Source organism: Sceloporus occidentalis, unplaced genomic scaffold (genome assembly GCF_023333645.1).
Source record: "Sceloporus occidentalis isolate IW3139 unplaced genomic scaffold, rSceOcc1.0.p SCAF_20, whole genome shotgun sequence".
NCBI lineage: Eukaryota > Metazoa > Chordata > Lepidosauria > Squamata > Phrynosomatidae > Sceloporus > Sceloporus occidentalis.
The window spans coordinates 13246747-13270793 of record NW_028317000.1 but is presented as its reverse complement, the minus strand read 5'-3'; the positions used below and the strand labels follow the sequence as shown (position 1 = coordinate 13270793).

At 44.5% G+C, this 24047-nt stretch overlaps 1 protein-coding gene across 2 annotated transcripts; it reads right to left on the bottom strand.

Annotated features, from left to right (window-relative positions):
- Positions 1–6105: 6105 nt before the first annotated feature.
- LOC149302065 (DNA polymerase alpha subunit B-like) lies at positions 6106–23005 on the bottom strand. Of its 2 annotated transcripts, none has more exons than XM_089483330.1 (18): positions 22604–23005; positions 21592–21716; positions 21013–21098; positions 20272–20329; positions 19268–19374; positions 18014–18198; positions 16803–16891; positions 16316–16471; positions 14920–14982; positions 14752–14794; positions 13653–13777; positions 12925–12963; positions 11927–12000; positions 11131–11236; positions 9750–9856; positions 7972–8031; positions 6925–7051; positions 6106–6541 (listed from the first exon to the last, which is right to left on the bottom strand). In XM_089483330.1, the coding sequence occupies exons 1-18, from the start codon at positions 22698–22700 to the stop codon at positions 6395–6397; spliced, it is 1794 nt and encodes a 597-aa protein (XP_089339456.1). In that variant the 5' UTR covers positions 22701–23005; the 3' UTR covers positions 6106–6394. The 2 variants fall into 2 exon arrangements, with proteins under 2 accessions (XP_089339456.1, XP_089339457.1); XM_089483331.1 differs by having other exon boundaries at positions 16316–16465.
- Between the last annotated feature and the right edge of the window lie 1042 nt (positions 23006–24047).

Genomic DNA, 24047 nt, shown 5'->3' with positions numbered 1-24047 from the left:
TCTAACCAGGGAGGAAATCATAACCGAAAAGAGAAAATCCATATATGGCCTGCATTTTCCTTTGACTGAGCAGCCAACCAAGCCTATAATTTTTAATAACCCTTCAAGGTGGAATTCTTTCAATTTGGGGGAAGGTGAACGTTGCTGGCAAAGCACTCCATTTCAAGGCAAATTTTTAACGAAACAAAACAAAACAAAACAAAACAAAACAACAAGCCCTACTTTGGAGCCAGAGGAATGCGATGCGGAGTCCTCCTTGCAACACAAGTCAGATGCAACACACTCCCTGCAGCAGATTTTCTTTTTTTATCAGATCTGTTTTGGATGGAGTGAAAAGGACAGAGATAAATAGAAAGGGAAGGGCTGAGCGGAAGAAGACGGCAAGGACAAGTTACTTGGCTGGAGAAACAAAACTCATCTTGATATGCACGGAGCAGCAAAGGGGATATATTTGCTCCATGCAGGTGGTCATTTCTGGCACATGGGTGCAAGGGATCCCTGTAATGCTTTGGGCATGATGGCACCCTTGTTTTTCCATGGGAATCGACATGTCGCCATATATACCCAACTATATGTCGACCTCATGTATAAGTCGAGGGCAGGTTTTGGGGCCAAAATGATGGATTTTGCTATGACCCATGGATAAATCTAGGGTAAAACTTAGGGGCATATAGGAAAGGATCTAAAAGATGAAGGAAAGGGAAACAATGCCAAAGGACTTACAAAAGTCCAGCAGACATAACTCTTTGCGCTTACTCTTAAGTCTGGATGGATGAGAGAATAGAGGGTCAGTGCTTCTAGGGCAGATTATACTCTTGCTTTTCACCAGGAGATAGTTCCTTCTGTTAAATAAGAGTTAAGGTACAGTGCTTACATTGACCTCTGGATAAGTCGACTCAGGTTTTTGGAGTTTGACCTAAATTTCTAGACTTATTCATAAGAATACATATATACTTGACTGTAAGTCGACCTCATAAATAAGTCGAGGGCAAGTTTTGGGGCCAAAATTATGGATCTCGATATGACCCATGGATAAGCTGAAGGTAAAACTTAGGCACACAGAAAACAATTCCAAAGAGCTTACAAAATTCCAGCAGACCTAACTATTAGTGCAAATACTAAAGGTAGGATGGATGAGAGAGTACAAAGGGGTCAGTGCTTTCAGGGCAGATTAAACTCTTGCCTTTCACCGTGTGTGTGTGTGTGTTAAAATGCAGTACTTACATTGACCTGTGGATAAATCGACTCAGGTTACTTGGGTCAATTTTTAAACCTGAACTTCTAGACATATACATGAGTATATACAGTAAACAGAGAGAAGATGGCCAAAGTCAGGATTGTCCATGCCAACGTATTTCCGATTTCTATGCATGGTTGTGAAAAGTGGATAGTAAAGGAAGTTGATAAGAAGAAAATCAGATCATTTGAAATGTGGCGATGGCTGGAGGAGAGTTGTGCAGATATCATGGGCTGCCAAAAGAGAAATAAATAGAACCAGCACGGTATAGTGGTTTGCGCATCAGACTACGACTCCGGAGATCAGGGTTCGATTCCCCGCTCGGTTATGGAAAACCACTCGGTCGAGTCGCACACTCTCAGCTCCATAAAGTCAGAAAGGACTTGAAGGCACACAACCGCAACGAAGAACATATCAAGTCTGAACTCTCCCTAGAAGCCAAGATGACTCAATTGAGACTATCGTATCACGAGAAGACATGACTCACTAGAAAAGACAATGATGCTCCGTAAAGTAGGTGATAGGAAAAGAGGAAGACCACATTGCAGACGGATAGACTCCACCAAGGAGGACATGGCCCTGAGTTTGCAAGACCTGAGCAGGGCTATTGATAACAGGGTAACTCTCTCATTCATAGGGTCGCCATATGTTAAAAGTCGACTTGACGGCGGTTAACCACAATGACATGATGAACATGCTTTCACGATGGATCCCTGCACTAGCGTGGCTTGGAATAAACGGACCTTGGGATCCTTTCCAATGGTACGAATCTCAAACCACCAAAGAAGAGTCTGTGCACATCTGTAATACAAGAATCAGAAGATGGAAAATGAGCATGACATTGCTTCCAAGAAACCATCCTCCTACATTGACTCTTTGGCCAATGCAAAGATCATGCGTGGGTCTTTATTCCTAACCATCTCTTTATTCATTGTATTAAAGAAACGCGATCCATTTTAGTCCTCTGGCTGATGTTCAGAGGTTGCATTTTTCCCATCGGCAGGGTGACCAAATATCCTCCTTTTCCAGGACATGTTCTACATTTTGGACCCTTTGAGACGCACAATGCAAATGTATAAAAAGTTTTCCCCCCCTTCATTTCACCACAACGGAAAAACGGAAGGAATAATTCAAACGCAGATTCAGTCCAAGGTTTGTAGCTACTAAAGGACAAGTTTAAGCCTTTGTCGTCCTCCAAGTTCAATAAGTAGATTGAGAAGCATTGTGCTCTCTCCAAACGGAGGACATTTTGGATTTTGGAAAAATGCTAACAAGGCATTTTGAATGAAAGTCCATCAGAAAAACACAACTATAAAATGACATCTGTTTGTGGCAAAGACACTGTGCCTATTAGAAATGCATTTTTATCCCAAATCTAAAACCATACCCTGCTTTAACAACAGAGAAGTTGCCTCCGATTTCTCCAGCAAGACACAGAAAGATAGTTTTTAAAGGAAGGGAACGACAACGCCCAAACTTTGGCAGCCAATAATGGGAACAAATATTTCCTTCTCATTTTATTTTTTGTTTAGCTGCAGCTGCGACAGGGAATTTTATCCTGGGTTTTGCACTCAGCGTATAGCCTTCGGTCAAGACTGACCTTCGGCCTAGGCCAAATAGATTAGTCCTGGACTTGTGACGCTTCTGACATTGCCTAAGGATCAAGGCATTTATGACCAAGGAACAACCCCTGCGGATAAGGCGCGGAGGAAAGCATTTGCAAATGTGACCAGATTGCACCCCCATAATACGCAAACACACACATCCAGAGAAGACGTGCGATCTCTCAAATGCGCCGAGCTGTCTCCGGAAAATGTATTTTGGATTTGCACGCCGTCGGAGGGATCGCAAAGCTTCATTTCTTTCATGGGAAGCTTTGTTGAGGCTTGCAAGCGAGAGGCCCTAGGATCCTCCTTGGAAAGGAGCTCACTCATTAATTGTACATCTCCGTCTTCCTCTTTTGTTCTGTTTTTGTTTCGCTGCCCATTTTGATGATATGTTTTTTGGAACGTCTCGCGTTTTTAATTACATTTTGCCGCTCTGTTGGACGAAGGGCAGCTTTTAAAAAACATTTTAATGAACACTTATTGAAAGAGGACAAGCCGCGGTTGCGCAGCGTCATGCAAAGGGTGCACCTTTGTTTTAAATGAACTTTCTTTAAGAGAAGTAAAACACAGAATTAAATCCACAGAAGCGGATGCTGCCAACATCTTCCTTCCAGTTTAGTCCCAAAGGTGCTAAAAGATCGCTTGACAAAAGGCATCCCAGAAACCTTTTGCTTTTATAAATCCAGCATGTTTTGCAAACTTGGAAAGAAATGCATGGAAAGCCATCTTGGCTTAAAAGAGAAAGATGACTTCCAAGGAAAGGAATTCAGGGCAGTCATTATATATATATTTTCATTCCTTGATTTTAAACATCTTTGCCTGATGAAGAAGCCAGTGACGCTTTGAAACCTTGCAACATGTATTTTGTGCATTTTGGTTGACTAAATTAAGGTATCACTATTTTATTGTCTTTGGATATTATTGCACTTTGCTATATGGCCAACATATAGGGATATGCTTCAAGGAGTGCCATCTCCCACCGAAACCCGTGCCTTTCAGCGTATCCTCCTTACCAAGCCCTTCATTTTGCATTGCCTTTTATTCTTATGTGTTGTTATCGTGTGCATTCAAGTTGCTTTGAATCCCAATTTGGCCATAGAAACCCACTGAGTGACACACTCTCTCAGCCTCAAGGGATGTCAAAGGAAAACCACACTTGAAGAAACATATCAAAGAAAACCCCATGATAGGTGGCCATAAGTCGGAAACAACTTGAAACAACGACAAGAGGACGCACCAGACACAGAAACCGTGCACCATTTGAACCAGGCATCCCCCGCCATGAAGCCTTAGAATTTTCCTTTCCCCTCTGTATGTACAGGACTATATAAAAAAGAGTTCCTCTGAGCATGCACAGAAAGAGTGCTGTTCCCCAAGGAATGAGCCTAAAGCAGCCTTTGACAATCTGAAATTTGGAGAGAGGGCTATTTCCATGTGCACCTTTCCAGACCGATCTTTCGCATCCCAGAAACCTTTTGCTTCTATAAATCCAGCATGTTTTGCAAATTCAGAAAGAAACGCATGGAAAGCCATCTTGGCTTAAAAGAGAAAGATGACTTCTAGGGAAAGGAATTCAGGGCAGTTGCTTCCAGGAAAAGGAAGGAAAGAAGGAAGGAAGGAGAAGAAAAGGTGGGGTAGTGTAGTGGTTTGAATGTTGGACTACAACCCTGGAGACCAGAGTTCGAATCCCCGCTAAACCATGAAACCCACTTGGCCAAGTCACACTCTCTCAGCCTCAGAAGATGGCAAGGACAACCTCCCTCTGAACAAATCCTGCCAAGAAAACCCCATGATAGAGTCACTATAAGTCAGAAACAACTTGAAGGCACCCGACAACAACAACGGACTTTAAGTAGCCTGAGCATCACAAAACTCTCAATCCTGACGGCGATTAAAACTGCTAGAACTGGTTTGTTGATACAGATCTGCAGAGCTCTCTGCATTTTAGGACTCTCCATGGAGATGTAGGTATGGGACCTGCCACAACACACACCTTTCCCCTCTGCACCACTGAATAGTAAAGGTATTGTTCAACCTTAAGGTGCGACACAAATAACAAGGACCCAGAACACCAACCACCACGTTCTTGTCTTTCTGCAGCTATGGATTCTTTATCCACAGGTTATTCCCCAGCTTGAAAATATTTTTAATATATTAGGAGACAAGGATGACATGGAAAGCTAAAATGCTCATAAATATATTGAATTGATGAGCGGAGGATGTGGTGACAGAGGAAACAACAAACGCTGAAGGAAAATTTTTAGCCGGCTGACGCTGGAGCCACACCTGCCGATGGATGCCCTGATAGAGCGAGGAATCCCATGCAACCGGATGCTTGCGATTTCCTTCAGGGCACCATCTGTCCCTCGTATGCCATTACTCAAACAACGTATACAACCATGTTAATTAAGTTAAAATACACCTGGGTGTAGGTGAGCGATTCTCCCCTGGCTTTTGAAAGCCGAGCAAAGTAGCTGAAGAGCAAGGAAATGGTTTGGGGAGACGTTATTGTGTGCCTTCAAATGGTTTCCAACTTACGGCGACTCTATCCTGGGGTTTTCTTGGCAGGATTTGTTCCAAGGAGGTTTGCCATGGCCTTCCCCTGAGGCTGAGAGAGTGTGACTTCTCGCACAAGGTCACCCAAAGGGTTTCCATGGCCAAACTGGGAATCGAACCCTGGTCTCCAGAACTATGGTCCAATGCTCCTTGGCTGGGGAGTGCTGCTGATGCTTGCAGTCCAACCATATCTGTATCTATATCTATATCTATTTATATATATACAAATTTTATAAAATCAGGCTAGAAGATCGTTCCTTGCCACAAGGACAGTCTTGGGGACAGGCTAGACTTGAATTATAGAGTTGGAAGAGATCCCCAAGGGCCATCCAGTCCAACCCCATTCTGCCATGCAGGAACTCTCAGTCAAAGCATCCCCAAAGGATGGCCATCCAGCCTCTGTTTAAAGACCGCCAAAGAAGGGGACGTCACCACTTTCCAAGGGAATGTGTCAAATAGCATTTACTGTCAGGAGGTTCCTCCTAATGTTTAAGTGGAATCTCTTTTCCTGGAGCTTGCATCTGTCGTTCAAGGGTCCTAGTCTCTGGAACTGCAGAGAACAAGCCCCTATTAGATGTTGTGGCTTTGAGTTTCAGACAAAATCACAACATCTGCTAAGCCAAGGTGTTCAGACACTGCGAAGGCAATAAACTTGGAAACAAAGGGGGAGAAGTGTTCCTGATCAGAAGAATAAACTACCGACAAAAGAGAGCAATGCGTGAAAAATGCTTTGTTTAACATTGCCAAAGTCTATGCATCAACATTCAGTTTCTTTGCTCGCCAACCAGATTGTGGAAATTGCAGCAGAATATAAGTGAGTTGTTATCATCCATTCTGGACCTATGGCATTTGTGGCTGCTAAGGCACCAGGTGCGCATCCAAGCATTGGCAGATCTAAATTCTGGAGGAGAAACCCTCTTTGACTCTTCCCACTTCATCTCCAAGATGCATTTTGCTCGAACTCCAGCAAACCTTCCATGGGCAGAGATTGGGGTTAGATCCTCACAACTTGAGCCGAGACACATGGATTTTGGCATTCCCCCCCGGAGGCCTTTCTTTGGAGCCACAAGCGTCCGTATGTGCCCCCAACGTGGCCTTTGGTTAGACGTCCAGGATTGACGCAGACACAACGGAGGATGTCCTGTGGAGGCACAAAACCGAGGAAACGACGATGAGAACGAGAATAACCTTTACATTGAAAGAGACCCTTACCAAATGGTTACTTAAGGCTGCATCCGCACTGCAGAAATACTCCAGTTTGGCACCACTTTAACTGCCAAGGCTCATTGCTGTGAAGTTCTGTAGCTTTCGGAGACACTGAGCCTGCTCTGTCAGAGAGATCTGGTGCCACAACCGATGACAGTTCCTCCGATTCCACAGCATTCAGCCATGGAAGTTAAAGTGGTGCCACACTGGATTATTTCTGCAGTGTGGATGCAGCCTGAGTCAGGAGGGAACCTTTTGTTAAAGACCCACGGCATCCCTCCATCCTCTTCCCCAAAACCGAGCCTTGTTTTGTCCCACCTTAATGAAATACTTCAGATCCGACGGAGTAACCAATACGTTGGGCGTGACGGGCAAAGATGCGTATGGGTAGAAATGCTCGTAATCGATGTTCATCTCTTCGGCCGGAGGGTAGAGTGGGTAGTAACTGCTCAAAACGGCAGGGGATGGAAGAGGAGATTGCATTACTTCCAGATTCAGCGACCCTCTTTCCTTCACATCCATAGACACACACACAGCACCTGCTGCTGCTTTTCTCCCCGTTGGGTACCAACCAGATGCCAAACTTTGCATTGCAACGCCATTGCTAATTCCAGCCATTGCCCTCCTGGGAGGCCGGCAATCTTTGCATTCAATGCATTCAATGCCAAAAAAGGCACCATGTTCCAACAGGCATTTGTTGCACGTTTCCACCACAGGGTATGTGTGTATGTGTGTGAAAGAAAGAAAGAAAGAAAGAAAGAAAGTAAAGTAAAGTAAAGTAGAGTAAAGTGCTGGGGATTCTGCCAACTAGAATGCCCTCTGGCCTACTGATATTTCCAAAGGATACAGTAGGGAGGAGTAGAGCAACGAATGCCACCTTGAGCTCTCTGGAGGAAGGCTAAGATAGAAATATATGTGTCTTGTGTGCTTTCAAGTTGTTTCCGATGCATAGTGAACCTATCACAGGGGTTTGAAACCCCACATGGTGTAGTGGTTCAAGTGTTCAGCTGCGACTCTGGAAATTATTAGGGTTCGGTTCCCTGCTTGACCACGAAACCCATGGGTGACACTCTCTCAGCCTCAGGGGAAGGCAGTCCTTGGAACAAGAAAACCCCAGGATAGGTTCGCTTTTAGAGTCACCATACGTCGGGAAGGACTTGAAGGCACATATGGCGACAACAAAACCACGAATGCATAATAAATATCCATGCAATATTCCATTCTCACATGCGTTGTCAACCGTCCCAAGACATATTGCCATCTAGGGAAGATAATAAACCCCTATTCAATACAGAAAAGCCATATGGATCTGAGCAGCGGGGGAAATAAATGCTTTTTCATGCTTATTGTGACCAAAAAGCTTACCTCCGCTGGGTCAGGATGTGCTTGAGAATGCGCGAAAAGCGATCCAAGACACTGGAAGAACTGGGCAGAAAAACAGATGGACTGGTTGAAATATTGGAGAAGATGAGAAGAAGGAGGAAAAGAACCCAAAGGTCCCAAACACACTGCAGAAATAATCCAGTTTGAGACTGCTTTAACTCATTTCTAGACCTAGCACTGAGCCGGAGCAGCTAAAGTGGTCTCAAACTGGATTATTCCTGCAGCGTGTTTGGGACCCGAGTTACGGATGTCAACCTTAACGACTTGACTTTTAACAATTATTATTATTATTATTATTATTATTATTATTATTGCATTCTATTGTAACCTCCCTTGATCCTTCTGGAAAGGCGGGATATAAATAAATATTATTATTATTATTATTATTATTATTATTAATGCCAGAGTGCATAAAGGGAACAGAGAAGGCATTTCTTAGCCAACTCAAAACCTGGGGACAGATTCGGAGAAATCCTTTGCGTTCTCAGCAATTCGGCACCTCAAGGCTGGCTTTTCATCCCTTCGTGGGAACTATGACACTTTGGAAACTCGTTCATGTCTGATTCACGTTGTTTCCTCATCTCCCAACACTGACGCTCAACCCCGTTCCTGACCCACCCCAAGTTTGTCATGCGATCATATTCTCTCCTTCTCTGGAGATTTTGCAAAAGAGCAATAGAGATTGGGCAACAAACTTGGATCACCAGACAGCAACGTCCAGCCATTAAGTCACAGAATTGCCCAAAGCCCTGAAAATTTGGACATAGTCCCAAGCCCATTTGTAAGCCGCATTTAATTTGCAAACCACATTGTGTCCTAAGTTTGGGAAATAATAGTAATAATAATAATAGTAATAATAATAATAATTTTTTAGAACTGTCTTCTCCAGCTATACGCCTATATTGCAACTACTGCCATTCCCATCCTATTGACACATGCAATCCAGCATCCTTCAAGCGTTGTACTACAACTCTCATCAAACCCAACCATCATAGCTGATGCCTTCCCTCCAGGCCAGCATCCTCAATTCTCAAAGGCTCAGCAATTCTCAAAGGTTGGTCCTCCAGGTGTTTGGGACGTTAGCTCCCAGAAGCCCCAGCCAGCATGGCCAACAGTCCAGAATGCTGGGAGCTGAAGTCCAAAACATCCCAATGTTTAGGACTACAGTGGGCCCTTGGCATTGGCTGGGGTTTGGTTCTGGGACCCCACATGGGTACCAAAATCCATGGATGCTCAAGTCCCATTAAATACAATGGCATAGTGAAATGGTGTCCCTTGTATCAAATGGCAAAAACAAGGTTTGCTTTTAAGAATTTATATATATATATATATATATATATATATATATATATATATTAAACACAGTAGGCCCTTGGCATCTACTTGGGTTTGGTCCCAGGACCCCTCATGGGTACCACTCCATGGATGCTCAAGTCCCATGAAATACAATGGCATAGTGAAATGTCAAATGGCAAAAACAAGGTTTGCTTTTTGAAAGTGATATATATATATCTAAAATATTTGCAAGCCGTGGATGCTTGAATCTGTGGATAAAGAATCCGTGGATATGGAGGGTTGACTGCATTGCTCTAGGTACTTTGGATAGCTAGCATACGTTTGGAAATCCTATCACTTTCACCCATCGTGGTCAATATCTTCCTATATTCAATATTCATCTTGGTTCAAGGTGGGATGGGGCAAGCGCTAGTTCGGTGAATGGGGAAGGAGATGAGTTCAAGGAAAGCTGTTTCCAAGCATACCTGCTAATTTCTTCGGAGCCCATATGGAAAAGCAGGTCCACGGACGTCAGGCCCAAAAGCACCCCGTTGATCTCCAAAGTGCAAGGGTCCGAGACAAAGAGCACCCTCTGGAAGGAGACAAAGCGGGTTGGGGAAAGAACTAGCAGGTAACACCATCCAGGTGTAAATTTTTAATTCAATTGAATATTTAATGTAATTTAATTTAATTGAGAGCCAGCGCAGCGTAGTGGTTTGAGCATTGGGACTATGACTCTGGAGACCAGGGTTCCTGCTCAATGCTTTTCCTCCTGAAAGGGGCCTCTCTGATCCCTTGCCTGGATTTGGGAAATCAAAATGAAGACAGAGTTGGGCATGTGTGCATGCAGGCGCATTTTTAATCCTGCGGGGTTTTTCCTCTGAACATTAGTTTAAGGGAGAAAAGATTACATTTCTCATCCGAGTATCTTCTGCCAGGAAGGATGCGTCATCCAGAGAGAGGAAATGGGGACTTCCCTCGAACAGCTTGAGATGGCGGACCGAGACTTTGCGCAACCTCCGACGGTCATGTTTTTTCCCAGGGAACTCCGTCAGAATAAATCAGTGCGCGGCCTTATCTCAACTTCAGCCTAGAAATTCCCACATGAAGTGAGTCTGGGTTGCTTTCTCCCTTTCATAGCACCATCACTGAGGACTTCTAGACGTTGCGGTCCAAGAATGATGCCCATCCTTTCTCTGCTTAGTATTGCCAGTTTGGATGGGTAGTAGTTCTATCTAGCCTTGGGCAGAGCTTTTTGTACCCATCCCTTCTATTGGCTAACACACATTTGTGCTTTTCTCTGAAATGCATGTACATTTTTATTCATGTATATTTACTTGTAATGAATTGAAAAGGAAAAGAGAGGAACAGGATGGTCACTGCTTCCTCCCAGTGGAGGAAAATGGAAAAATGCATGCGCATTTTTGCAAATGAATTTGATGCATATCCTCAAGAATACAATTTGTGCCAATTTCTTGTCCATCCCTAGACAACACCGTCACTTGCAAGAGCCTGGAAACTCTGGGGGACTACAACTCCCAACCTACAGATTAAAAGCCTAACTAAAGGCCCATACAGACAGGCCAAAATAAAGCTGCTTCGGGTCACTTTGGAGGCATGCTGTTTAAATGACACACGCGTCTTAAGAGGCCAGAAGCTGCACCAAAGCTGCGCTCTGGTCCTTAGGACTACAGCATGGCTTTGGCACAACTTCTGGCCTCTTAGGATGCATGCATCATTTAAAGAGCATACCTCCAAAGTGACCCAAAGCAGCTTTATTTTTTCCTGTCTGTATGGGCTCCAAAATACAGATCAATTAAAAACGCAACTAAAAGGTTATTATTATAATGAGTATAGTACAATTACCTTTTCGTCTTCCTTTGACAGATCGTAGGAGAACGGAGGCTGGGGATAAATGTACACGTGGTGGACGTCTCTCAGAGAAGGGACAATGACAAGGCGCGACCCGGCGCTGTGGTTTCGGGGAGAGGAATAAATTTGCTAAGACGTAGGTGAGAAACCTGAGACAGGCACAAAGCTCACTAGGACCAGCAAAGCAATGAAGCAACCCAATGATTTCTTGGGCGACCCAAAGCACAACACAACGGGCACTTTTCCTATTTAAGATTGTGGCAGGGACAGGCAACGATTGACTGCTATATTCATCATATAAACAGAGTCAATGAACTGTGTTGGGTTGTTTAGTATAGGGAGATAGAGGCTTATTGTGGTTCTTTCATTGAGAGGCAGATACTCAGCATTTGTGCACAGCTTTCACTAGACTTTGAGGAACAGCATTCCCGCCATGGCCCCATCTATCCATTTTTTTAATAACAGATTTGTAGTCCAAACATTCATGGGATTCTGGGGAAATGTAGTTTTGTGCTAGAATTCAAAGATACAGCCGTGTTAGTCCGTAGAGTCAATACGGAGAGAGATCTTGTCGCACCTTTGAGACTCACTGAAAGAAAGAAGTTGGCAGCATGAGCTTTTGCAGACAAGAATAATGTTATAATCATCTTCAGATGCATATATATTAATAGACACATCTGAAGAAGTAGATGTAACTCTAGGAAAGCTTCTGCTGCCAACTTCTTTCTTCCAGTGAGTCTCAAAGGCGCTACAAGATCTCTCTGCATACTGTAGTTTTGTGAGACATTACCTCCTGGTCCCTTCAATGATGGTTTTCATGCACAGCTTGAAGATGTCTTCAAAGGAGCTGGTGAACTGACAGTCCTAATGGCAACAAAGAAAGACAAGAGATGGAAGCCCAGTGGGCAGAGCATCCAGCTTGGTACATAAAAATATATATGCAGGTTTGGTACCCAGCGGATCAGAGAGCCAGACACAAGAACCAGGTGCCAGGTGATGGAGAAAGACCCTTCTCTTCAAGACCCAGGACTTGTTCTTGTTCTTGTGTGCCACCAAGTCATCCCTGATTTATGGTGAATCTACAGTGAACCTATCATGGAGACTTCTCAGCAAGCTTCTTCAGAGGTTTGCCCAAGACTACAACCTTAGAGACCAGGGTTCGAATCCCAAGGAGTTAGAGACGTTGGGAGCGTTAGCCAGGGTCGGAGACAGATGTTGGTTAGAATAGGGGTCAGAGTTAGGATATGAGTAGATGTGAGTTTCAATTAGTCAGGATTTAGGATGTGGTTCCCAAACTTTGGTCCGCCAGATGCTTTGAACTTCAGTTCCCAAAGCCCCATTCAACCAGGAATTCTGGGGTTTGAAGTCCAAAACCTATGGAAGACCAAAGTTTGGGAACCGCTGATTTAGATGTACTGACTAATTAGTCAATCTTTGAAGCTATGTTCAAAAAGCTATACTACATCTCTGTTGTAATGTCACCTCCAGTTGCAGGGAGAGGCAGGAAATAATAATAATAATAATAATAATAATAATAATAATAATAATAGTCCACAACCTCTTACTTTTCAGTTGAGAGCCAAATACTCTCCTACTTCTTCTGGTTACTCTTCTCACAGCCAATTCCCCTTTACATCTAGTTCCCAGAGCAAAAGGACATTTGAACCTTTAGAGAACCCAAAGAGAACTACAGAGGACCAAAGCAATAGGAAATCTGAAACCTATAGAGACGACAGCTTAAGAAGCTTCAAGATTCCACGGAGCCAACGTCTTTTACTCCAAACTTACCTCGACTTGCTTGTGCTTGGCGTCGAGGAAAGGTCCGAGCTGCAAACAATCGGAGGAAACCAAAAGTCACCATAAAGGGGGAAAAATGGCATCCTTATTAACCACCACCATCCTTTCCAAGAAAAAACTAATTCAAGTCCCCTAGGAGCAATGGACAAGTTGGAAACGGATCCGCTTTCATGCCAAGCTTGGAAAACACAGGAAAGCTTTGACAAAATCCAAGCGTCGGCCAGATGGGATAAAGTGTCATTGCCGTTGTGTGCCTTCAAGGTGTTTGTGACTTATGGCAACCCCTCTGATTTGTTCAGAGGAGGTTTGCCTTTGCTGTCCCTGAGACTAAGACAGTGTGACTTGCCCAAGATCACCCAATGGGTTCTCCTTTTAAGGGTACCCTGTCCATACATGACTTATATTGTTTAAATTACATTTTTGAATTTACCATTTCACATACATCCTCAAGCTTTGGAAAAATCAGTCCTGAAAGTGACTGGGATTTTTGGGGGATGATATTTGGTTTGGATGTTCAAGCATTTTTCAACCTCAGAGGTCTGTGGACTTTAGGAACCACATGTAGCCTACGGACCATGCTTTCTCCATCCCTAAACTCTTACCCTGCAACCAGGTTTCCTTTCCATGTGTCTGCTTCCCTGATTTCTGAACACATGGTGGGCAACTAAACATAGCATACGCAGCTCATATAAGAACGATAACGGAAGCGCCTTCCTTACCAGGATGCAAACGTCGGGTTTATCCTTATTAATAACATTTATTAGGTCCAACATGGGTTCGTAGGTGATGCTGTCTGAGGTGGTATAAGGACCACAGGCAACCAGGACCATCTGGGGCTCGGAGTCTGAAAGGATTAAAAGCAAAGGATGTTGGAGAAATTCGTCAGAGCAACCTTTTTGTGCAAGCTTACTCAATTCAGAATTTAAGCAACGCAGAAAGGACCTGCAAGGTACTGCACTTAGGCAGAAAAAATGAAATGCATTTCATAGATATAGGATGGGGAACATCTGGTTTAACAAGACCATATGTGAAAGGGAAAGTCCTAGTAGACCATAAATTGAGCAAGAGCCAACAGTGTGATGCTGAAGCTAAAAAGGCCAATGCGATTCTGGGCTGTATCAATAGACGTATAATGTCTAGATCAAGGGAAGTAATAGTGCCACTCTATTCTGATTTGGTCAGGCCTCACTTGGAATAATACTGTGTCCAGTTCTGGGCACCACAATTCAAAAAGGATGTGGAGAAACTGGAGCCATGTGTCCAAAGGAAGGAGACTAAAATGGTGAAGGTTCTGGAAACCATGAAGCCCTATGAGGAGCGACTTAGGGAGCTGGGTATGTTTAGCCTGGAGAAGAGAAGGTTAAGAGGTGGCATGATAGCCCTGTTTAAGTATTTGAAGGGATGCCATATTGAAGAGGGAGCAATGGATGCAAGCTACAAGAAAAGAGATTCCACCTAAAAATTAGAAGGAGCCTCATGACAGTAAGGGCTGTTCGAAAGTGGAAGATGCTGCCTTGGAGAGTAATGGAGGCTCCTTCCTTGGAGGTCTTTAAGCAGAGGCTGGATGGGCATCTGTTGGGTATGCTTTGATTGAGAGTTCCTGCATGGCAAGGGGTTGGACTGGATGGCCCTTGTAGTGTCTTCCAACTCTATGAGTCTATGATTGTGAGTTCCTGCATGGCAGAATGAGGTTGGACTGGATAGCCCTTGGGGTCTCTTCCAACTCTATGATTTCTATGAAAGGGCTACACATCCCTCATCCAAAAGCGTTGCGTCCTAATACTGCTTTTAAGAAAAGAAGCCCTGGGACTGACTCACCTTCATCCAACTCTGGAGGCTTAAGGAAAGGAAGCGGCACTCCCTGAAAAGAGAAAACACGAATGCATTATGAAAAAAGGAGAAAGAAAGGATGCTGATCCCCATTGACCCACAAACCCCCAACCAAAACAGTTGCAAAACATTAACAATACATATAAAATCTGTCACCTCGTACAGCTTGGTTGCAAAAAACAGTTTGCCGGTACTGTTGATGCCTTCCATAACTACAACCTGGAGAAGCGGAAAGACGAGAATCAGTTAAGTTCTGCCTTTTAGCATCTCCTATATGGCACCATATGCATTTATGAAATACCCCTGGCTGCTCACTTTTGATCCTCTGGTTGCCTCTATTATTTCCATTTGGCGTTGATGTGTCCGAATCCTATTGCCAAGTTGAACCAAAGGAAACCCACTGAGTTGAAGAAACCGATCTAAGGGTGTTATACTTTTGGTAAGTTTCTTCAGGGGTTTTGCCATTGCCTTCCTCTGAGGCTGAGAGAGTGTGACATGTGACCCAGTGGGTTTCCATGGCTGGGTGGGGATTCGAACCCTGGTCTCCAGAGTCGTGGTCCAACACCCAAACCACTATGCCACACTATTTCAATGCTGTATATACTTGACTATAAGTTGACCCATGTATAAGTTGAGGGCAGGTTTGGGGGTCAAAATTATGGATTTAGATATGACCCACGGATACGTTGAGGGCAAAACTTATAGGTATGCAACAAAGGATGCCAAGGATGAAGGAAAACAATGCCAAAGAGCTTACAAAATCCCAGCAGGCATCACTGTTTGTAGTCATACTAAAGGCCTGGATAGAGCAGAATCAGTGCTTCCAGGACAGATTGCTCTGCATTGGTGCCACAACAAACTACAGCTCCCATAGCATTCCATAGCATTGAGCCATGGCAGTTAAAGCAGTGTCAAACCGGATTACTTATGCAGTGCAGCTGCAGCCTATGAACACTGTGTTTCCTATTGATATGCACGAGGATGACAAGACATATACAGTTGTCCCTCCATGTTTGCTAGGATTAGGGGCACAAGACCCTCATGAATATGGAAAAACTGCAAATAATAAAAACACTGTGTTTTTACCTAAGAGGACACCTCTCTAGGAATCTGTAGTTCCTCCGGCGCAACTCTGTGGTCAACGTCTGACATTGACCATAGAGTTGTGTTGAAGGAGCTACAAAGGCCTAGTAGCATATTCTCTCTAGGCATCTCTAGGCCTTTCAGGGCCACTTTTAGTTAAAGTTGGCCATAGAGTTGTGCTGGAGGAGCTACAGAGGCCTAGTAAGTATCCTCTCTAGGCATCTCTAGGCCTTTCAGGGCCACTTTTAGTTAAAGTTGGCCATAGAGTTTCACTGGAGGACCCAGATATTCCTAGAGAGAACATGTTAATCAAATCCGTGGATTATCAAACCTGCAAATATCAAAGCCGCAAATATGGAGGGGTGAGTGGACATATACTGCTGTTTATGAACCAAAGTCCGGAAAGCCGGGCAAGGCTTCTGAAAGACAGAAACACCCCAGGATCCCCAAATAACTCCAAATATCTCACCTGTCCAGGAAACAGAGAATACTCTGGAAGTTCAGACACATCCACAGGAAGAAGGCCACCTGAGGAATGTTCTTGGTCTCCTTCCAAGACGATTGATTTGGCGTTCAGTTTGCCATTGGAATCGCAGCCGATCCGGCCCAGAACCGTCACCTGATTCTTCCCGTTTCCATTTTAAAAACAGCAACGTGACGCCACATGAAATGAAAAGCAGGGCACACAATTATTATTATTATTATTATTATTATTATTGTTATTCCAGGTCTCGGATGGATTTTAACACTGTTATGAAAGAAGACGCTGAACTTAACTAGATTTATATATACATGGCATCCCTTAAATCATTAACGTATTTTAATGCTGGGTTGAGCAGTTTGCATTATTTGTAACTAAAACTGACAATATTTAAAGGGCAACCTCTAAGTCTCATCTGAACCTTTGTAAAGAATTAAGCAACGATACCTTTGCAATCTTAAGGCGCAGAAGTTACCTGGACAGGGATAGTCAAAGAGGAAAATTCTTCTATTTTGTAGTGCTCCTTCAGTGCTTCCCCCAATTCTTCAATTTTATATGACAGCACTGTTTTGGGGGAAGAAAAAGAGGTGCAAAAGGTGGAAATCATCAACAACAGGGAGGATAGGCAATTCTGAGGAAGTAGGTTTTTCTCTGAACCTTCGCAGTTGATGCACAACAATTATTATTGTTCCCATTTCTTTAGGACTCTTTAGGAGCTGGAAATGGGGAACTGTTTTCAGCATCCAGATTCGGCTTTCAGGGTATCCACATAAAGTGGGTCCTTGGTATCCACTGGGTTTGGTTCCATATGCATACCACAATTGTGGATGGTCAAGTCCTATTATATACAAAGGCATAGACGAACGGTGTCCCTTATACGAAATGGCAAAATCAACATTTGCTTTTTTGGAATGTATACTTTAATACACACACAAGCCGTGGTTGAATCCGTGGATAAAGAAACCGGGGATACGGAGTCTGACTGTATAAAGTGCCTCTTTTCCCTCTGAGTTATTACAACCAACGTCCGGTGGATGCCACATAGCCTCTATATTCAGTGAAATCCATCCAGATATTATATTGTAGTTGTTTTAGTTTAAAGAAAAGGGGATAAGGGGGTCGTGTAATTTTTACTTGTGTGTGTATTATGCATCTTATGTATATATGCATTTTTATTGTTGTATCCCACCTCGATCCTTTTGGAGAGGCGGGATATAAATAAAACTTATTATTATTACATGTGATACAGCGAAAAATATAGGTAGACGGACAGAAACTTCATGTTACCTTTACCGGTTTATGTATATATTCAGCCATGCGCATTTACAGCTTTGACTTTTGAGGCTCTGGCTTATCTGTTCTCTCTAGGACTCTCCAGGTTCTCCATAGAGGACCCAGAGATTCCTAGGGATTGTACCTCTCTAGGCATTTGTAGGTCCTCCAACAAAATTCTGTGGTCAACATCCAGCAGATATTGACCACAGAGTTGTGCTGGAGGACCTAGAGATCCCTTTGTTGTTGTTGTTAACTGCCCTCGAGTCGATCTCGACTCATGGTGACCCTATGGATGCGACATTTCCAAGGCCCTCTGTGTCTTCCACTCTTCTGCAGTTTTCCCACTTTCAAGGGGGTCCTGCCACCCTGAACCCCAGCAAATGTGGAAGGCCCCACTGTATAAAAAAGTACCGTCTCGGTTTTCCATCAGGTCCTGGAACATGAATTTGTAGGGCTTGGTGAGAGGCTCTCCGAACGGCGCCACGACGGTCTTCAAGCCGCCGTTCCCACTCCAAGAGGTGCCCTGTATGGAGCCAAAAGAGGTAACCACTTCTCCGCGGTGGCTCCGAGAGCTGTATTTCTGTGAAGGGGTAGCACTTTCGGGGTCGGAACGGGGAGAGAGAAGAATTATTAAACACCTGGAGACCTTCGCTGACTTGGGTGTAACTCAAGGGGCTACGTCTGAGCGGTCATTCACAAGACTGGACTGCATATGCTATCCAAAGCTTTGGTCCTGCAGATGTTTTGAACTTCAGACCCAACCAGCTTGGCCAACAGTCAACAAATCTGGGAGCTGAAGTCCAAAACATTTGGAGGACCAAAGTTTGGGAACCACTGACCGGAATCAACAGACTATGGTTTGTGACGCACTGGCAAGACAAGATTCAGAAGTCATAGCCTTGAAGTCCATTTTTGTTTAAGCCAAGGAAGATGTCTGAACTGACAAACCATTGCTTTTCCTCCCAAAATCATTCTACCAAAGACACTAAGCAAATGGCAAATAAAGCAGACAAGAAGCTTGGAACTTCAGCTTTCCTAGCTTCCAAAAAATGGTTAGAGATATGAACCACGGTTTGTTGCAATAAGTAAAATGAACCACTAACTTGTTGGGTTTCATCTCAGTCCTGCTATTATGGTTCCTCCTGGAAACTGGAGCTTAATGCACTTATTGAGAACTTAAGAGATTCCTGGGGAAGAGTGAATGACCGTACAACAAAACCCAAAATCCACAAAAGAGCAGTACTTTTTCTGCATTTTGGTTAGCCGATTAGACTATCATCGCTCGTTGGTGGATGTTGCATTTTGTTGTATTTTGCCTTTGAATATGTGACCATGCAACAGTTTGTGTCTATGGTGTATGGTTCACCCAAACCGTGTTGGCACATCATGTTCAACAAGTGGCAAAACAGTCTGGAGATTAGGGCTGTTGCAACTCTATGAGTCAAATCAGTTGCATCTTGGGAAGTACCTGGTTTGGGACTATAACTCCCACCACTTCCAACAGCATGGTCATAACTTGCAACGGACAACAGGAGCCTTTGTAAGGTCTCAAGGGAAAAGTCCCCATGCTGACCTCCTGGAACCAGAGGCAGCTTCATGTCGCTCCCAAAAGCCATGGCTATGAACCAATGTACAAAACTGCAACCTGTCATATATATGCTTTACCTGGGGGAGAAGCTATTGGGGGAGAACGCCAAATGGGGGCTGCGGGTGGAAAGCGTCCGCTTGGAACGCGGGTTCTCTGGGGTCTTTATCTCCTGTTTCTGGGTGGCCTGGAAGATAATTCAACATTTTTGTTATGCAACCCTGCTGTTTAACAATTTAAAAAACACAAAACACAAAGCACACATGTAGCTGCCTAAAGACCATCCTCTCCATACTGAAAGCTGCGCAGCTTCCGGAAAACTGTGCACGTTTCTGGACATGTTCGACGCAGCTTTTCCAGAAATGTTGTGCAGCTTTCCATCGCTGGGAGGGAAACATTCCTGAATGCCTTGAAGCTATGGGAAGAAAAACTGTAGCAATAGTTCTCAATATAGGTCAGAGCTTGGAGAATTTGACATCTGCCATCACTAGTGTTGACTGGCAGTGGCAAAATGGTTTGAGTGTTAGACTAGGACTCTGGAGACCAGGGTTCAATTCCCAGTTTGGCCATGAAACCAACTGGGTGAGCTGGGACAAGTCATGCTCTCTCAGCCTCAGTGGAAGCCAGTGGCAAACCTCCCCTGAACAAACCTTGCCAAGAAAACCCCATGGGTCGCCATAAGACGGAAATGGCTTGACAGCATGCAACACACAACGTGTTGTACCCAGGTCTTCATCCTATTCTTTCAACCACATTCATGCATCATCTTGCCAAGAAAACCCCAGCATAGCTTCACTTTAGGGTCACCATAAGTTGGAAATGACTTGAAGGCACACAACACATGTACAGCCATGGGGTTGATTAGCCATTATTATTAATATTATTAGCCTTATTCTCTTTGAAGAGGAGCTCATACTCCACTCCCTTCCATGCCAGCATTCTCTGAAGATGCCAGCTAGAGATGCTGGCGAAACGTCTGGAATAAACTCTTCCAGAACATGGCCACATAGCCCCCCAAACCCACAGAAAACCAAATAAACCCTTCCCTTCCACACACAATATGTCCCCATCTAGACATACTCACTTTTGAAGGGGATGTGTAGGCATCCAAAAGATCCTCGTCGTCCTCATCCAGATCAGCCCTGAGAAGGGTTAAGTCTAAAAAACGTTCCCATAAATAAAATCTACATAAAGCTATCGTCGAAACCATGGTATTTCCCACCACTGCACATGGATGTGGGGGCTGGACAGTAAAGGAAAATAAATGCATTGGAGATGTGGTCCTGGAGAAGAGTGCAGAGGAGACCATGGATAGCCAAGAAGACAAAGAGATGGTCCTTGCAACCCAGAGGTCTCCTTAGAAGCCAAGATGGCCAAGCTGAGGCTGTTGTGTTTTGGCCACATCAGGAGAAGGTATGGATCGCTGGAAAAGACAATAATGCTAGGAAAGATAGAAGGTAGAAGAAGGAGAGGAAGACTGTATGCCAGGTGGATAGACTCAATATGGCCAAGGGTACGGTTTTGCAGGACCTAAGCAGAGAAGTGGAAGATTAGGGTTCTTGGAGACGTCTCATCCGCCACAGAATTGGAATTGACTCGAAGGTATCTAACAACAACAAACCAGAGCCCAGTGGTTGAAACAAACTCCTTCCTTCAACTCTGTGCATGTTTTAAGACCTCTTCTTTAACATGAATGGGCATATCCCAAAGCAGAACCCTACAAAGGCATTCCAGGGCTGCGCCCATCACAGATCTGGGAACAAGTCTGGGGTGGGAAAAGGAAAAAACTCTTGCCCTGCACAACACACAACATTACGGAGGATACTGCCCTGGTACGATGTCCGTCTCTTTCGTGCCGGAAGGATGGGTCTCTTTTTTACTCTGAGGTTTCACACTTTGCTTATTAAGCACCTGAAAGGAAGGCAGAATCCGTCAAAAGGTGCAACGGACGCAACATTTCCTTTTATCATAATACTTTGTGCAATTTGTTGGGTCTAACAGATACAGATGTTTCAGTGATGCAAGCCAAGACTTGGATTTTGTGCAAAGTTAGACTCTGGAGACCAGGGTTCAAATCCTGGTTTGGCCATGAAACCCATGGTGTGACCTGGAGCAAGTCGCACTCTCTCAGCCTCAGAGGATGGCAATGGCAAACCCTCTCTGAAGAAACTCAGCAAGAAAACCCCAGGATAGGTTCGCCTTAAGGTCTCCATAAGTTGGGAACAACTTGGAGGCGCACAACGGCAACCACATTTGGAGCCACAGGTTCTCCAACGGTGCCAACTGTAGCAGGTTATATGTTCTTATACATCTATATATGCGTATGTATATATCTGTGACATTCTTCCAACTATCCCACATCACTCCACAACGGATTGTCGAGCCGCAATGGCGATCCCCTTACGTTGTATTGGAAGTCGAGCAGAAAGTTGGCGGTCAGAGAAACGGTCCCTTTTGTCGCGGCAAAAGCGATCAGTTCCTCCGCCAGTTCGGTCTCTTTCATCCGGTGCAGCAGGCAAAGCTCTTCCACTGTCGCCCCAAAACAAAAGCATGTATTATTTTAACAGCGATAGATATATCGATGTGTTGTTTAAACAGACACACTTTTGTGACACTCAGTAAAGCATGTGCGTTAATAACTCCAAATACTATACATTGAGCCCTTGGTATCCGCTGGGGTTTGGTTCCAGGACCCTCCATGGATATCGAAATCTGTGGATGCTCAAGTGCCATTAAATATAACGGCAAAGTAAAATGGCGTCCCTTATATAAAATGGCAACATCAAGGTTTGCATATATATATATATATATATATATCAGTGGATGCTTGAATCCATGGATTAAAAATCAGTGGATAAGGAGAGCTATATGTATAAGAAATATGCCTTTTAAAAACCGTTGAACACAGATAAGCGGGAAGAAGAAGTCTGAGACTGCTTTAACAGCCTTGGCTGAATGCTAGGGGATTCTGGGAGTTGTAGTTTAATAAGAGAAGGCTCAGTATCTCCAAAACTAGTTCCCAGAATCCCCTAGCCAAGGCAGTTAAAGCGGTCTCAAACTGGATTATTTCTGCAATGTGTTGGCACCACTTTCTATGCCTCCATGCTATGGAATCCTGGGAGGTGTAGTTTCATGAGGCATTCACCTTTCTTTGCCAGAGAAGCTCTGGTGCCCAAACAAACTACAAGTCCCTGGGTCTCATAGCAGGGGGAGCCAGGGCAGTTAAAGCGGTATGGAAGCGGATCAACCCTGCAGTGCAGATGCAAGGTGGCAAAAAGTGACTATGGCTCCAAACTAGAGGTCTCTCATTCATTCATAGGGCCAATGCAATGCAATGCACCTGGGAAGGCTGGAAGGTGTTGCAACAGATTAAACTGCAGTGGTTTTTTAATGCGGCTCCTTGCAAAAAGACTCACGCTTCTCTGCCAATGCAGGCTCCTCTTCCTCCTCTGCAAAGTCCAGCCCAAACATCTTCAGCTCGCCTTTCACAGCCTCCAGAACCAGAGAAGCCATTCTGCATTTGCTTTGTGGCAGCTATAGAGGGAAAAAAGGAGGAGGAGGGAAGAGGAAAAGGGGGGGAAAGCCAAGGTGCAAAAAGCGCTTGCGCAGCTACTCGGTTCTTTACGGCCGCCTCCGAACGCTGCTTCCATCGAAGGCGAAAGGCGCGCAAAGGAGGAATCCCCGCCTTGTGTTTGTGAATGGCGTGACGTCACCAGAGCGGGCGTGGCCAGGGGCAAATTTCCCGCGAAAATCGTTGCCTTTGCTTCCTTCCTTGGAGATTGTAGTGGAGCCTCCTCCTTTGGAGGTCTTTAAACAGAGGCTGGATGAATGATACTAAGTAATAAGTGGTTGGATTGCAGCTCCCAATAGTCATAGCAAGCCAGGGATGCTGGGGACTGCAATCTCGCCTCTCCTGCAAGGCTGCCAACTTCTATCTTTAGTTGGGGTTTACCAATAGACTTCAGTTGAGAGCTGTGGCTAATAAAGAAGATTCCTAATACAAGGACGCCCTCTTGTGGCGACGCTAGAGCACTACAGCCTCTTTGGGCTTCGACCCAGTTTCTATCCCGGGGCGCCCTCTGGTGGCCACTCCTGGCGATTGTTTTGGGGTTTTGAGAAATGCAGGGAGCACTGAGGGCAATGAGGTCCCCAAAGTGTGCCCTTTAAGAAGGGATCCTGGACTTCAGCTCCCAGAATCCCAGGCTCCTCTTGGCCCATATAGCTGAGGCTCCTGGGAGCTGAAGTCCAAAGCAATCTCTTAAAGGGCATTGAATTAGTGCCATTGCATTCAATAGGCCTCCTCTCCAGTGTGTCCTGAATGGCCCCCAGCCCTCTTCCTCCAGAAGGAACTTTCCCAAGCTCTCTTCTCCAATGCCAATCAATCAATCAATGCACCCATCAATCAAGATGCCAGGGCTTCCTCCATCAGGAGAGATGACGGCCTCTGGAGCCCCTTTGCCCACTTTGCAGCTTTCCTAGGGAACCTGGGTCTTAGAGACCCCTTTCTCAAGGCCCTTTCTTTCCTCCTCCTCTGTCCAGCTGTAAGGCTTTCTAGCAGCATTGGCATCAATGGAGGACGGAGGGACACTGGGGAAAAGGCGCTGTCTGAAGCAATGGACCTTCTGGGAAATTATATATATAAATGTATATGTAACCGTGTGTGTAATATTATGTGTGTGTGTGTATATATATATATACACACACTATATACTATATTCCAGGTGAGATCTGACCAAAGCAGAAGAGAGTGGCACTATTACTTCCCTTGATCTAGACACTATACTTCTATTGATGCAGCCTAGAATCGCATTGGTCTTGTTAGCTGCCGCATCGCATTGTTGACTCATGTTCAATCAGGAT